At 44.9% G+C, this 16,268-nt stretch overlaps 1 protein-coding gene across 2 annotated transcripts in view; it reads left to right on the forward strand.

The window, feature by feature from the left end:
* The window catches only part of IMPDH2 (inosine monophosphate dehydrogenase 2), a 57,812-nt gene that overhangs the window by 22,688 nt on the left and 18,856 nt on the right, over positions 1–16,268 (forward strand). For both annotated transcript variants that reach the window (XM_082265370.1, XM_082265371.1), the window contains exons 8-9: positions 1,832–1,922; positions 12,223–12,318. In XM_082265370.1, the coding sequence (XP_082121496.1) occupies positions 1,832–1,922; positions 12,223–12,318 (187 nt within the window). The remainder of the gene's footprint in view (positions 1–1,831; positions 1,923–12,222; positions 12,319–16,268) is intronic.

Genomic DNA, 16,268 nt, shown 5'->3' on the forward strand with positions numbered 1-16,268 from the left:
CCCAGATGTTTTGGGACTACATTTCCCATGATGCTGTGTAGTTGAGCATCATGGGAATTGTAGTTCCAAAACATCTGGGGTGCCAAGGTTCACCATCACTGGGATAGGGGTTCAAGCAGTTTGATTGGCTGGCTGGAGGCTACACGGCTAAACTAAGAAATAATGGCGGTGTTGGGCTGCGCCGTGTTTGTAAATCACAAAACTACCTGAACTTTACTAATCTTTTGGCAGGTAATACGGGTCACCTAACCTGGAATCTTTTTTAACCACTTCCCGACCCCCCCCCCCCCCCGCCGCCTTTTTACTGCGGCAGGGTGGCTCTCCTGTGCAAACCGATGTAGGGGTGCGTAGGTCGCGCGTGGGAAGCTAGGGAGTGACGATCCCGCCCCCACTCGGCAGCGAGGACTCCGATGCACGGGGGCAGGCGGCTTCCGATTACTGCCTGACTCCCGTGATCGCTCCCCGCTGAGAGAGGACGGTCGGCTGTTGTAAACACAGCTGACTGTTCCTCTCCGTGGAATGATCATAGAGTGCCTGTGATCCTTCTATATAGGATCACAGGTCTCTATGATCATTTCACAAGCCACGCCCCTAGGTACACATTTAACCCCCTGATCACTTACTTTAACCCCTTCCCTGCCAGTGTCATTTGTCATTTTTACAGTAACAGTGCATATTTATAGCACTAAATACTGTAGTAATGTCACTGGTAACCCCAAAAGTGTCAAAAAATGTCAGTCAAGGGTCCGATCTGTCTGCCGCAATGTCACAGTCCCGCTAAAAATCGCAGATCGCCGCAATTACTAAGAAAAAAAAAATGAGATAAATCTTTCCCGTAGTTAGTAGATGCGATAACTTTTGCGCAAACCAATCAAAATACGTTTATTGCAATTTTTTTTTTTTTTACCAAAAATATGTAGTAGAAAACAAATTGGCCTAAAATGTTAAATTTCAATTTTATAATTTTTTTTTTTTTTTTTGAGATGTCATGTAGCAGAATGTGAAAAAAAAAAAAAATATATATATTATAATTTTTTTTTTTTTTTTTTTTCAAAATTGTCACTTTTTTGTTTATAGCGCAAAAAAAAAAATTGCACAGGTGATCAAATACCACCAAAAGAAATCTCTATTTGTGGGGAAAAAAGGACATCAATTTTATTTGGGTACAGCGTCGCACGACTGCGCAATTGTCCGTTAAAGTAACGCAGTGCCGAATGGCAAAATATGGCCTGGTCATTAAGGGGGGCAAATCCTTCCGGTCCAGAAGTGGTTAAAGTGATACTAAAGTCTCGTTATGTTATTTATATATATATATATATTATAGAGAGAGGGAGATGTGTATGTAGATAGATAGATAGATAGATAGATAGATAGATATATAGAACATGTTATACTTTCCTGCTCTGGGCAGTTGGTTTTGCACAGAGCAGCCCAGATCCTCTTCTCGGGTCCCTCTTTGGTGCTCCTGGCCCCTCCCTCCCGTTAAGTGCCCCCCACAGCCGAGCCGCTGCTGTGTGTCCACTTAGACATGGCGCTAATGGAGTTTGACAGCAGCTGGAGCCAATGGCGCCACTGCTGTGTCTCAGCCAATCAGGAGGGAGAGTCCTGGATGGCTGAGGCACTTGTGGGCATTGCTGGATCGAGAGGGGGCTCAGGTAAGTATTAGGGAGGCTGCTGCACACACAAGGCTTTTTACTTTAATGCATTAAGATAAAAGAACCTTCTTCCTTTAGAACCACTTTAAATGTTTGCTTCTAATAACGCTTTAAACACATACATGTAGTCATTTGTATTGCATTATAGATGACCGTATTTCTCTCCCCTTCTATAGGACTCGTCACAAGGAAATTCCATCTTCCAGATAAATATGATCAAATACATTAAGGAGAAATACACAGATGTACAGGTGGTCGCTGGAAATGGTAAATATTTTTCCTCCTCCTGTTCTGCACATAGATCGTCTGTGTTCGTGCAGTTGCTAAAATCTTCCCAAATCACAGATCCAGGTCCGGTTTCCTTAAATTCTTTAATCACAAGAAAGATGATGTATTGGGCAAACCTAGCTGAAATCCACATCATTTTAGGTGGAAATTTTCATTATTCTAACCCCTTGCGGACCGCCCACGTACATGTACTGCGGCAGGGCAGCCGCTCTGCGCCAGATCACGTACCTAGTACATGATCCAAAACTCCTGGGTCTGGGGTGCGCATGCGCTCCGCCGGCGGCTCGCTCCCGCTGTGATTGGACACGGCAAGAGCTGATCTGTGGGTACCATGGACTCGATGTCTGCCGGGCCCGCCGATCACTAGGCAGAGAGCCAGAACAATGTAAACAAGGCAGATTGCCGTTCTGTCAGTAGGAAAGGCATTGATCGTGTTGCTGCAAAGCAGGGACATGGCTCAATGCCTTCCCCTAGTAATAGCACCTCCCCCACAATAAGAAAACACTGGCTAGGCACACAGTTACACAGTTGGTGATTGTGAAATCTCGTTGCTTTTAACAAAAAAAAAAAAAGCAACAAAAATGTTACTTACCTCCTCTGTGCAGTTGGTTTTGCACAGAGCAGCCCAGGTCCTCCTCTTCTTGGGTCCTTCTTTGGTGCTCCTGGCCTCTCCCTCCTGTTGGGTGCCCCCACATCAAGCCTCTTGCTATGGGGGCACCTGAGCCGAGTCACAGCTCTGTGTGTCCATTCAGACACAAGGCCACGGCATGGCCCTACCCCCTTTTTATCATTGGCTGACTGACTTTGACAGCAGCAGGAGACAAAGGTGCTGCACTGCTGTCTCAGCCAATCAGGAGAGAGAGTCCCTGGCAGGCAAGACATTCCTGCAACATTGCTGGATCTAGAAGGGGCTCAGGTAAATATTAGAAAGGCTGCTGCACACAGAAGGCGTTTTATCTTAAGGCATAGAAATAATGCCTTAAGATAAAAAACCTTCCTGACTTTGCAGTCACTTTAACCCTTTGATTGTTAACCCCTTCCCAGCCAGTGTCAGTACAGTGACAGTGCATATTTTTTTTAGCACTGATCACTGTATTAGTGTCACTGGTCCCCAAAAAGTGTCAGTGTCCCAACTGTCCTCTGCAATATTGCAGTCCTACTAGAAGTCGCTGATCACTGCCATTACTAGTAAAAAAGAAAAATGAATAAAAATATCCCATAGTTTGTAGACGCTTTAAATTTTTGAGCAAACCAACCAATCCACGCTTAATTAGGATTTTTTTTTTTTTTTTTTTTTTTACCAAAAGTATGTAGCAGAATACATGTTGGCCTAAATTTATAAAGAAATTTGATATTTTTATTTTTACTGGATATGTATATAGCAGAAAATAAAGGTGGTTGTTGTGGTTTTTTTTTCAAAATTGTCGTTCTGTGGGGTTTTTTTTTTTTTTTTTTTTTATACTTTAGGAACAAAAATGGAGGTGACCAAATGCCACCAAAAAAAAAAGCTATTTGTGTAGGGAAAAAGACGTACATTTGGTTTGGGTACAGCGTCCGCGTCAGTTAAATACCGCAGTGCTGTATCGCAAAGAATGGCCTAGTCACTAAGGGGGTAAATCTTCTGGGAGTCAAGTGGTTAAAGTGAAGATTAAACGGCCTATTCTGTCTCCACTCAGCCTCTTCCAGCTGCTGTAGCTCAGCGGTTATTGTGGACGGCAGGTGTGCCTGGGGGTCTAATTTTGGAGGTCCTAAAATTCTGGCGTTTCAGTCCAGTGTCATCTACACTAAGGCAGGCTTCCACTCTGGCCTTTCCGAGCGGCGAGGGAGCGTCCCATCGCCTATAAATAAGCGGCTGACACGTCCAGCAATGTGACCCAGAGAATGTGAAACGGAGTTGCTTTGACGATCGGAGACAAGTGTACAACCTGGCAATGGAGGGGGATGGGGGTGACTAAGAACTATCTTTATCGCCTGACACTATAAGGATTTCCATTTTAAGTCACACGTGGGGGAAAGTAAACACAGCGCTGTACGAAGCCGAGCAAAGGGGACCACTATATATAGCGACCAATCAGAGGTGAGAATTTTCAGTGATTGCCAGTGACTGTGTCTTAACCCCCCCCAAATTTCAGCAGTTTCCTCTTGTGAGCTGATTATAAAAGGGTATCTGTATTAAAATAAATAAATAAATATCATGCACCTATTTCTAAATGAGGCTTTGCCCTTTCATCACTTTCATGTCTTACAGTTCATTAAATTGGTACATACGCTAGGACTACATTAGAAGACTGAATAACCCATAGGATTTAATGATTGTGCTGAGATGAACACTTTTAACTGTCATCTCCATTTTTATTTTTTTGTAATTTAATTTTTTTAGCATGTTTAACCCTTTACTGTCATCCCCATAAGTCTTAAGGCAATGGGGCGGGGGGTTTGCAAACACTGCATAAGTCGGCTTTCTAAAGAAAGTTGTAGATCCATTGGATCGCTTTCTGTGACCCCCCCCCCCCCCCAGGAGTCACAGAAAGTCCCGGGGTTTCTCATTAAAGAGCTTGTCTTACCCCCTTAATGACCAGGCCATTTTTTGCGATTCGGCACTGCGTTACTTTTAATGGACAATTGCATGGTCCTGCGACGGTGTACCCAAATAAAATATATATTTTTTCCCACAAAACCTGTTTTATTTCAGCAACAATTTTGAAAAAAATAATTTTAGGCCAATTTGTATTCTGCTACATATTTTGTAGCACTGAAGTGTGTGATTTTTGGTGCACGTCTTCATAAGCTTTAACCACTTACCGCAAAGATTTTACCCCCTTCCTGACCACGGGGTATTTTGGGATTCGGCACTGCGTGACTTTAAGGGACAATTGCGCGGTTGTGCGATGCTGTACCTTAACAAATTTGACGTCCTTTTTTTCCCCACAAACAGAGCTTTCTTTTGGTGGTATTTGATCACCTGTGCGATTTTTTTTTTTTTTTTTTTTTTTTTTGATCACGCGCTATAATCAAAAAAAAGAGCGACAATTTTTTCAAAAATAACATTTTTCACTTTTTTTTTTATATGAAATTCCCCCAAAAACAAATTTTGGCCAATTTGTTTTCTGCTACCTATGTTTGGTAAAAAAAAATCACAAAAAGCGTATTTTGATTGGTTTGCGCAAAAGTTATTTCATTTACTAACTAAGGGAAAGATTTTTGTCATTTTTGTTGTTTTTTTTTTTTTTAACGATTAATGGCGGCGATCTGCGATTTTTTTTTTTTTTTTTTTTTTTTTTTTTTTTGGTGCGACTGCGGCGGACAGATCGGACCCTTGACTGACATTTTTGACACTTTTGGGGGTACCAGTGACATTACTACAGTAATCAGTGCTATACATATGCACTGTTACTGTAAAAATTACACTGGCAGGGAAGGGGTTAACTTTATTAGATGCAGTGACTAAGTGTGTCCCTAGGGGCGTGCTTCTAACTGTGCAGGGATGTGGCTGTGTGTGTAACAGCACGGATCAACGGTCCTACATAGCAGGACAGTTAGATCAGTGCTTTTACACAGGGAAGAATGACAGGCGGCTGTGTTTACATTAGCCGCCTGCCTTTCTCCCTTCACAGCGGACGATCGTGAGTCCGCCGGTCACACGCACGGAGGTGTCTGTGAACGAGCCGAGGCGGGAGCGCGCCTCCGGCGGCATGCGCTTGCCCACTATTGGCTCCCAGGCTAGTGACGTACCGATACGTCACTTTGCCTGGCTGGGGCTGACCGCCGCAGTATATGTACTTGCGGCGGTCGGCAACCGGTTAAAGACCGCTGCGCAAATACCGTGTGACAAAAAATATTGCAATGACCGACATTTTATTCTCCAGAGTCTTTGCTAAAAATATATATATAATGTTTGGGGGTTCTAAGTAGTTTTCTAGCAAAAAATACTGATTTTTACTTGTAAACAAAAAGTGTCCGAAATAGGGCTGGGGCTTAAGTGGTTAATGTTTGGTATCTATTTACTTGTTGCAACCTCCATTTTTTTTTTTTTTTTATCTAAAGTTTGAGTAATACGTTCTGAACTTATGTTTTTTATGGAACTTTTGCACTTGATAAACCGTTGTGCAAATATTGTGTGACATAGAAAATTTGGAACGACCACCATTTTTATTCTACAGAATATCTGCTTTTTCAGAAAATGTTTGGGCCTAAAATGAATTTCTTAAACCTGTGCAAAAAATGGCTTTCACAGTGCAAGGTTAAAAATCATTTAAGGATTGGATATTACTTAAAACCCCCAAAACCTATTTCTTTCACCTTGCTTTCACTAAAGCAATGTGTTCCAAACACTCCATTAGTTTCATTAGAGTGCAGGTGAGAGAGAAAAATGGGATTTTTGACTTCCCGTAAAATCCATTTCTCTGATTTTCATTGACGGACACAGCTCCTGCAGACCTCAGCTTCATGCTAGGTCGGCCGCGACATAGCCCCACCGGACTGGGCCTGGCTTGTGAGTTAAACACCTTGAAAGGTCGCATGCGACCGGGTCTCAGCCCTAGTCGCAGCATTCCTCCTGGCCGACAGACCCCCCCCCTCCTCATTTTGACAGTGAGGGGTTCTGTCTGGAGCGGTGCCTGCCTGGTTCCTGGTATGGTGAGTAGCTGGCCCCCTTCTCCCCCTGGATGGTTTTGGGGTGGATGTGGGCCCCTTACATGGGACCCCAAGGTTCCCGTACTTCCCATCCGATACCCCCCTGACCTTTCCCCCATCCTATCCCCCCTCCCCCTTCACTCATGCTGGGGTTGTGTGGGTGGTCCGGTCCACCTCCTGGGGTGGGGGCAGGGTGCTATGCTGGCGATGGGGGGGGGGGGGGGGGTGCGCCTTATGGAGTCTATGGAGCACATATGATCCTCCTCTCTGTGGCTGTGTGGTCTTCTAGGTCCCCACCTTCCACCGATGCACTGACGGCGGTCCTGGAGTCCTTGGTGTCCCAGATGGAGGTGTCTTTTGGGTGAAGGGCTGGCAAAATGCATCCCCTGCCTCCTCTGTCTCATCAGATCCTGAATCTGATTCGGCCGCCACGTACATGGGTCTGCGACCACGCACCCGGAATCCTCATAGTGAGGATGATTCCTCCACATCTGCAACCGCACTGGAAAAAGCGCTGGTGGACGCACTGATTGTATCTGTGCATGAGACCGTAAAGATGGAGGCTGCAGCTGCGACGGAGGCGCAGGTTCCCTTTGGCACTCACAAGCCATCCAGAGTGGCAAAGGTGTTCCCTTTCTCCTCCTATTTTGACAGAATTGTCACTAAAGAGTGGGGGACGACCAAAGTGTCCCCTTGGGGTCCCTAAGCAATTTGCTAGGCGAAAGCCCAATGAGGAGTCCCTTCTTAAGAAGCGGACTGTTCCACCCGTGGTGGACCCTCCGGTTTCCAGATTAAACAAGGCAACCATGATTCCGGTTGAAGAGTCCCTGGCCTTTAAGGACCTGGCTGACAGGAAGGCGGAGGCTGTGGCCCGCAATATGTACACCCTGGCTGGTTCGGCACTGAGGCCAATATTCCCTATTGCCCTGGTGTCGCAAACTCTGACCAAATGGGCTAAGCTTTTGACCTGGAGGGGGGAGTAACTCCCACCTGCCCTTTGCTGAGCTGTCGGACCAGCGGGTCCAGGGGCTGCAGTTTATCCGTGATGTCTCTTTGGATGCGGCTCCCCTAGTGGCTCGGCTCTGTTTCGGCAGTTGTCCTTCAGGGTGTCTTTTGGCTCAAATGCTGATCTGCGGACCAGACTTCTAAAAAGGCCTTGTGTGATCTTTCCTTTCAAGGTGATCGCCTGTTTGTTGCTACCCTGGATGGCATGAACGGTCTCACAGGGGGGGAAAGAGTACCTTTCTTCCACAGGCTACTAAGGGCAAGGACCCTCATCAGACATGGGCCCTTCTTCTTGGCTCATAAGGGTTTTTTTTTTTTTTTTTTTGTCCCTTAGGGTCGCCTGACAAGGGATCGAAGCCCTTCAGGGCCTCCTGGAGGATCCAAGTGAACTTGGTCTGGCAAGTGAAGAGTGGGCTTCAACAGACCCGCGGACAAGGCCCCATCAGCATGAAGGTGCACCCTCACCCATATATGGGGTAAGGGGACGTCTTCGCTAGTTCCCGGACCCGTGGACTTCCCTGGTACAAGACAAGTGGGCCCACAAGGTCATCAGTCTGGCTACAGAATTGAGTTTCGTTCTTACCCTCCGGAAAGGTTCTTTCCTTCCAACGTGCGACTGTCCCCGGTCCGCTTACAGGCTCCTTTTTGAGACCTTTTACTTCCTCAGAGCTCTGAGGAAGGGGGGACACCCTTGAAACATGTAAGCTACATTTGGAGGTACACATCCCACTGTTTGCAATTGCATCAGTGGATTATGCTCAGTGGAGACTTGCGGTGGATTTACAATTTTTTTTTTTTTTTTGCCTGTCATTTCATCTCCTTTGGGAGTATGATGCATATGTTTTTATTTAACCCTCCTCTTATGTTAGAATTCCGTTACTATCCATGATGTTAGGGTCAGTTTTGACCCGTGTTTTAAATCAGCCATAAAATACCCTCCGAATAATTATTTATCATCAAATTTGTTTCTTACCTCTTGGTTACCTTGTTAGGCTTCTTTATCCTTGAAAAGATTGGTTTTAATATTTTTGGTGTGACCCCTAGACCTTTCTTTTGATAGCATACCTCTCATTTTCAAATGTAAAAAATGGTAAAATAAAGTCAGCAACTCTAAAATGAATTTGTCCTGTTTCTTCACTTTATTTAGAGAAGCAGACAAGCAGGAAAAGAGATAGGCCCCTCCCTAACTACAGCTCACAGGGTTGAGAGGGGATTGGCTGTCACTGTTACTAAGCAGAGAGAGTGTTTATGATTTCAGTTTTGGCACTTATTAGTGTCCTAAAATCCTATATCATAACTGGGTCAGAATTGACCCTAACACCATGAACGTCTTCATTTTCACCACAGTATTTTATAATTTAGTGAAAAGGATTATTTTTCTATTACATTGTTTAAATAGAGGTTCCTGACAAAGTAAAAAAATCTTGATGCAATAAACAAATTTATGTGATACTTATAGACATTCAAAACCTGAAAACGGGTCAGTTTTGACCCTAACACAAGAGGAGGGTTAAATAAATTGTTACAAAGGTAATGCGCTAGGCTGGTGCGCCCCCTGTTTTTATTTTAGAGTGTTATCTGGGTTTCCCTGACCTGTTGGGAGTGGCCGCACAGCCTGAATGGTGACTAAACCAGCTGAGTCGCGGTTCTAAAAGACCAAGTTGCAGAACAACCCCTTAAGCGCAGGAGCATAAATTTTATTTCTTCGATTGTAATACGCCTCCTGCTATCCAGCAGATGGTCATCCCTCCAGTCTTGCTTGTTGGTGCTAGGCTTGATGGTGTAAACCTTCGAGGCGGTCCCCGTTTGCACAGTTCTATGCGAGGTCCCTGCAAAGGGAGATTCTGATCAAATGGTACAATTGCAGTCTCTGGGCAACTAAATCCAGCTGAGCCGGGGTACAAAAAGGTCCCTAATCTGGTGGCTTGGTCTTCCAGCGCTCCGGCAGGGCAAATCCTTCCTCCCCTTGTATTGGACAGTAGTCACCGTGTATGCCAGCCTGTCTGGGTGTGGAGGCATTCTCAACAGAAATTCTGCTCAGGGGGTCTGGACCCTGGAAGAGTCCAGACTACCGATCAATGTCCTTGAGCTCCGAGCAATCAGAATGTGCCTGGATCATTGGCCAGATTGTCTCCAAGGATGTCCAGTGCGCATTCAAGAAAACAATGCCACAGCTGTGGCTTATGTCGGTCACCAAGGGGGCACAAGAAGTGTCCTGGCAGCTCTGGAGGTAGCCAGCATTCTCTTCATCTGGAGGTGTTTCATTGGCTGTGTCTCCTGTGGGGCACCCCCGAGGTGGATCGGTTGGCATCTCGGCAGAGGTTTGTGGCATGGTCATGGGATCCTCTGGTGGATGCCACAGACACGCTGGTGGCCCCATGGGGTCAGTATCGTCTGATTTACGTCTTTCCTCCTCTCAATCTTCTGCCAAGACTTCTACACAGGATCGAGGCACAGGGATTCCGGTCATCTTAGTGGCCCATGGTACGGCTGGTCGCCGACGTTTCTTGGAAGTGTCCTCTTAGGGAGGATCTGCTGTCCCAAAGGCCATTCTTCCATCCTGCTTTACAGTAGCTGGTTTTGATGGCTTGGCTGTTGAAAGCCAGTTGCTGAAGGATAGGGGTTTGTCTGAATCGGTGATTCCAATGCGGTTTAAAGCTAGGAAATCTACTTCTAGGAAGATCTACCATCGTACGTGGAAGACGTAAATCGCGTGGGGAGGGTCTCTTGGGGTTCATCCTCACTCCTTCTCGTGGCTCGGATCTTGACTTCAACGGGGGGTTGAACAGAAATTGGCCTAGAGTACCATCAAGGGCCAGGTGTAGGCTTTGGTGGTCTTCTTCCAATTGGCCACACACTCCTTGGTGCATATTTTTCTTCACGGTGTTCGACATTTGGTTCCTCCAGTGCGGTCTCTGTTGCCCCCTTGGGACCTCAATTTCGTGCTTTCGGTCCTCCAGAAGCCTCCCTTTGAGAATCTTCGGGAGATTCCCTTGCTTGCGCTGTCTCAGAAGGTGTTTTTTTTTGGTGGCTATCACCACTACGCGCAGGGTGTCGGAACTGGTGGCGTTATCCTGTCATTCACCTTACTTGGTGTGATTCACAGAGATTGGGTGGCTCTTCTCCCCTGTCCGTCGTTCCTCCCAAAGGTTGTCTCTGATTTCAATTTGAATGAAGACATTATGTTGCCTTTTCTGCGTCCCAGGTCTAAACACCTGAAGGAAAATGCTTTGGATGTGGTCCGGGCAATTGGTGTGCTTGGCAGCTACGGGGTCTTTTAGGAAGTCAGACTCCCTATTTGTGCTCACGGATGGGCCTCGGAAAGAGTTGTCCACTTCCTCTGTGACCATTTCCAGATGGATCAGACACTGTGATTCAGGCCTATTCAATCATGGGTCAGGTTCCTCCTTTCCCTGTCAAGGCACACTCTACTCGGACGCTCAGTGCCTCCTGGGCCTTCCGTCATCAGGAGCCATCAGTGATGCAGGTTTTCAAGGCGGCCACCTGGTCGTCTGTTCACACTTTCACAAAGTTCTATAAAGTGGATGTGTTGGCATCTGCAGATGCTTTTTTTGATCACATGGTTTTGCAGGCTGCTGTTTAGAGGATCTGGTCCTCTTTGACAGTGCATAGTTTTTTTCAGGTGGGCTCCAGTTGTTTTGGTTGAGCTCCTGTTGCCTGGTTGGCTACTGTTTAGCCTTGGGACTTTTTTGCTGTTCCCACCCCATATGTTTAACACTGCTTTGGGATGTCCCAATGGTTGAGAAGATCAGGAGCTGTGTCCGTCAATGAATGAAAGAGAAAATGGGATTTTTCACTTACCGTAAAATCCATTTCTTTGATGTTCATTGATGGACACCGCACCCACCCCACTGTGAAATTGTAATTCTTCTGACACTGCTTGTAACAAAACGGAGTGCCTATAGCAGAGAGAGGGAGTATACCCCCTGGGACTGCCTATAGGCATAGCCAGACTTTTTTCTGCCTAGTGTTCTACTCCTGTAGGGAGCAGTATAACCCAATGGTTAAGAAGGTCAGGCGCTGTGTCCGTCAATCACCATCAAAGAAATGGATTTTACGGTAAGTCAAAAATCCCATTTTTCTCACCTGTACCTCCTAATGAAACAAATGGAGTGTTTGGAACACATTGCTTTAGTTGTCTTCCATTCGGGGTTTTATTATTATTATTATTATTATACAGGATTTTATATAGTGCCAACAGTTTGAGACCGTAAAGCAACAATACAATTCAATACAAGAGGGTTAGGAGGGCCCTGCTCCCGGGAACTTACAATCTTATAGATTTAGTTTAAAGCTCTTTTTTTCTGCCAGGAGCAGGTATAAGTTACCTGGTTGACATGTTGATCCCCTGACTTCTTTCTGAGGTGCTAATCTGGAACAGTGTCTGGTGGCAATGTATTGAGTCCATTGGATCAGATTGACAGCCGGGTAATTGGTATTTTAAGTAGACCAGCAATGACAGGCCGCATATTCCTCATTGGGTCATCTTTAATGTGCAAAGTGTATCAGGGGGAAGGCGCATTAGATGGTAAGCTTCCTGGGACAGGGAATGAGGTTTGGTTTGTTCTCTGTAGAGCAATGCACGATATACAAGTCTTTATAAGCGGTTTTCTCTTTGCAGTTGTGACGGCAGCCCAGGCGAAAAACCTGATCGATGCTGGAGCCGATGCTCTGAGAGTCGGGATGGGAAGCGGTTCAATCTGTATAACGCAAGAAGGTAATATAGCTGCTGGACCATGACAGTACTGTGCTGTCTTCAGGAAATCTCATCTGATTACATGGCTTGTTAAACAGTTCTTAGATCCTACAAAAAAAAACAGTGGCTTCTGCTCACTAAATGGTCTAAAGTTCCAGGCAGACTGTAGTGCAAATCAAAAATAAATCATGGAAATGCACACAAGGATCATAGGCCAGACCCGCTCAGGCCTTCAGTTTTGAACCCAGGCATTACCATAGTGCTTACAGTATCTCACAGAAGTGAGTACACCCCTTACATTTTTGTAGATACAGTAAAACCTTGGATTGCGAGCATAATTCGTTCCGGAAGCATGCTTGTAATCCAAAGCACTCTTATATCAAAGCAAATTTCCCCATAAGAAATAATGGAAACTCAGACGATTCGTTCCACAACCATTTATTCATAAGTCCTTCAGTTTATAGTCCATATAAAAAGATTATAGCATTGCGATAGGTTATATAACCATAAAATGTCCATCCACAAATAGCCCCTTCCACAAGGGGATTAGAAGCAAAATCCAGTAGGAGCTACAGAGTATCAAAGAGAAGAGAGGCGCCTCTAAGTGTAGCAATATGGTTCCATTTAATGAAGGTACAACATTTAGCGTCTCACATGGTTAATGAATAAAACAGGCACATCTAAGTACTGTATGCAGGCATCTGGGGTAAAGCTGTCCACATGGACTATCTTCTGCACCACCAGCTGCCAGTCTGTAATCCTGACCGGGAAGACCACCCTGCAGTAAAGGTATCTGAAAGCGAGGGGCAGCATGGAAGGGATGACGTAGATGGCGGTGCGGAGGATGGTCTATGTGGACAGCTTTAGCCTGGATGCCTGCATACTTAGATGTGCCTGTTCCAATCATCAACCATGTGAGTTGCTAAATGTTGTACCTTCATTAAATTTAACCATATTTCTACACTTAAGGCGCCTCTCTTCTCTTTTATACTCAGCTGTGACTTGAGGCTACTTGTATATCAAGACATCGCTTGTAAACCAAGTCAAAATTTATTTGAAAATTTTGCTTGTCTTGCAAAGCGCTCTTAAACCAAGGTTTTACTGTAGTTTATTATACCTTTTCATGTGACAACACTGAAGAAATGACACTTTGCTACAATGTAAAGTAGTGAGTGTACAGCTTGTATAACAGTGTACATTTGCCTTCCCCTCAAAATAACTCAGAACACGGCCATTAATGGCTTAACAGCTGGCAACAAAAGTTAGTACACCCCTAAGTGAAAATGTCCATAATTTGGCCCTAAGTGTCAATATTGTGTGGCCATATGTAAATCAAAAATAATCAGCGCAAGCCCAAACAGAAAAAAAGAATCAAAGTTCTTGTGCACAAGGCTGCAAACAATCAGTGCCAAACACAAAAACACCTGTGAAAACTTAAAGAAAATAATATTGCTGCGCCAAGTCTTTCATTGGAGATAAATAAATAAATATGTTTGGTGTACAAAATGTTATCACAATAACTCTAAATCAGTCCATCAACTGTAATACTAAAGTGATAAATCAATTTCTGAGCCGCGATTTATAAAATCAATAATATTAATAGTCCCAATCCTCAGTGAAAATAGTGACTGAAAGAAAATCAAAAAATCTTCATCCAAAAACGTGATCAAAAGTGCTGCATGCTTCACTCCAGGTGCTCCTAGTGACAGATTAGTAGCTCACCTTAGAAACCGACTCCTGAGAGTCAATACACACTCTGGGATAATCACTGCAGTCTGGTTTGCCTTCCCACACAAAACTTGCCTTAACACACCTGCTCCCCATTCACACCTGAGACCATGGAATACTTACGAGTCACATGACACTGGGGAGGGAAAATGGTTAATTGGGCCCAATTTGGACATTTTCATCACTTAGGGGTGTACTCACTTTTGTTGCCAGCGGTTTAGACTTTAATGGCTGTGTGTTGAGTTATTTTGAGGGGACAGCAAATTTACACTGTTATACAAGCTGTACACTCACTACTTTACATTGTAGCAAAGTGTCATTTCTTCAGTGTTGTCACATGAACAGATCTAAAAATATTTACAAAAATGTGAGGGGTGTACTCACTTTTGAGAGATACTGTATGATGAACTGGTGCAGCAAAAGTCCAGTCCCAATAAAAAGTTCCACTAGATTAGAAGATAGTCCTCTTAGCACCATGAAAGCCAAGGTCCCAGTGCACAAAAAGATTATGTGCTTACCAGAAAGCTATGACCCCCATAGAAAGAGTGGTCATTGTAAGACTTCGTAAATCCTTCTGGCTCCATCCTTTGCAGGCCTCCAAGGGTTAACAGTTGCGTGTCTGAATCATACAATGTATGCCCGAAAGAAAGAGGCTGGCGATAGTGTAATCCCGCAAATTGACGATTTATTTAAAAGCGATTTATATATGGTTTTAATTGGAAAACATGGGGTATGACTTGTCATGCAACTTTGATGTCTAAAGTTGCATGACGAGTCGTAAAAGCATGAATGGAGCCTAAAGAAAAGTGGGGGTGCACCAATGAGCAAATATCCTTGGCTACGCCCATTTTCTGCGTAAGCCCTAAAGGTGTACCCTCTCCCAGCAATCTTCAGGGGAAAAAATACCAATATTTGTTACTCTTACTGCCCATAAAGCCAGCTTTACTGCCTGCAGCCTCCAGGCTCTGAGCTGCTCCTGGGAAGAGGACCATTCATATGGCTCAGTGCAGAGCTGTCCTAACAGTGCCCTCTAGTGGTGATTGTGTATTTGCAGCAAACACAGGGCTGTTCTGTTTGGTGGCAGGATTCTTCAGTGAAGAAGACCCACCATATTGGCAGTTTGTAATGGGCGGCATGGTACAAGTACAAATGCACAATTATTTTTAGTGAAAACGCTGTTCTACTTTAAAGCGGATTAAATCTTCCTGCCTGCCGATTGCCTCCAATTTTCATCCAGTCCATCATTCTCCACTCCGGGGAGAGGGGAGTTATGTCACCACTGACATGAAGCCTTACCCAGCAATGCACCAGACTGAGATACATTTAGGATCACCTTCTGCTTGTCACACAATTGTAAACGATTTTTCATTTAGCGTCTTCAGTCAGTCCTTTAATAAGCCATACAAAGTGCAGATCATAATCTACAAAAAGGTTATTTATAACATTTGAGAAAACTACAATCCCCCCCCCCCCCCCCCCCCCCCATATAGTGACCTCAGACCCCGTTGCAGTTGAAGAATCCGTCTGTCTATATCCAGCCAAAACTTTTTTTTTTTTTCTTTCTTAGTTCTGGATTGAGTGCGGAAGGTCCCTTTTGGGTTTTTACTGCTATCTAAGGCTCTGTTGGAGAGATTTCCTTCACACGGAGCGGACTGCATTGCGATCCGCTCCGGCACTTTTTTTTTTTTTTTTTTTTTTTTTTCACGCAGCGGATGACACTTGTGTCATCCGCTCCGTATGTCCGCATATCATCCCATCCGTTTGCGGATGATATACGGACATAATGTAAGTCTATGGGGATTGTGGATGACACCGCTGACATCCGATTTTGCTTCCTTTCGGTTTTTTTTTAACGGAGGAAAAAATAGGGTTCTGTTCCGTTCCAAAAAACTGCTTGACTGACTGGGGATCTTTCAAATCTTCCCCGGGAGGTTCCAAGCATCCTTGGTCTGGTAAGCCTAGAGCTAGCTTCTCCGGACCCGCAGCCAAGAGCCCTTCAGCATGAAGGTCTGCCCTCACCCATTATTAGGGTGGGGGAGACATCTTCGCTGGTTTCCGGCCTCGTGAACCTCCTTCATGAGCATCAAGGGTATTGTATGCAAGTACCCAGAAAGGGGGGTAAAGCTTGGCCTTTTTCAGGTGTTTTTTTAGGTCCAGAGTCTCCTTGTGCAGATTTAATTCCTGCAAAGGTTCGGGTAATATCAGAATTACCCAAGTTCCCTCCTATCCCTGTCCAGGGAATT

The sequence above is a fragment of the Pelophylax lessonae genome, assembly GCF_965119305.1.
Source record: "Pelophylax lessonae genome assembly, chromosome: 8".
Classification (NCBI taxonomy): domain Eukaryota; kingdom Metazoa; phylum Chordata; class Amphibia; order Anura; family Ranidae; genus Pelophylax; species Pelophylax lessonae.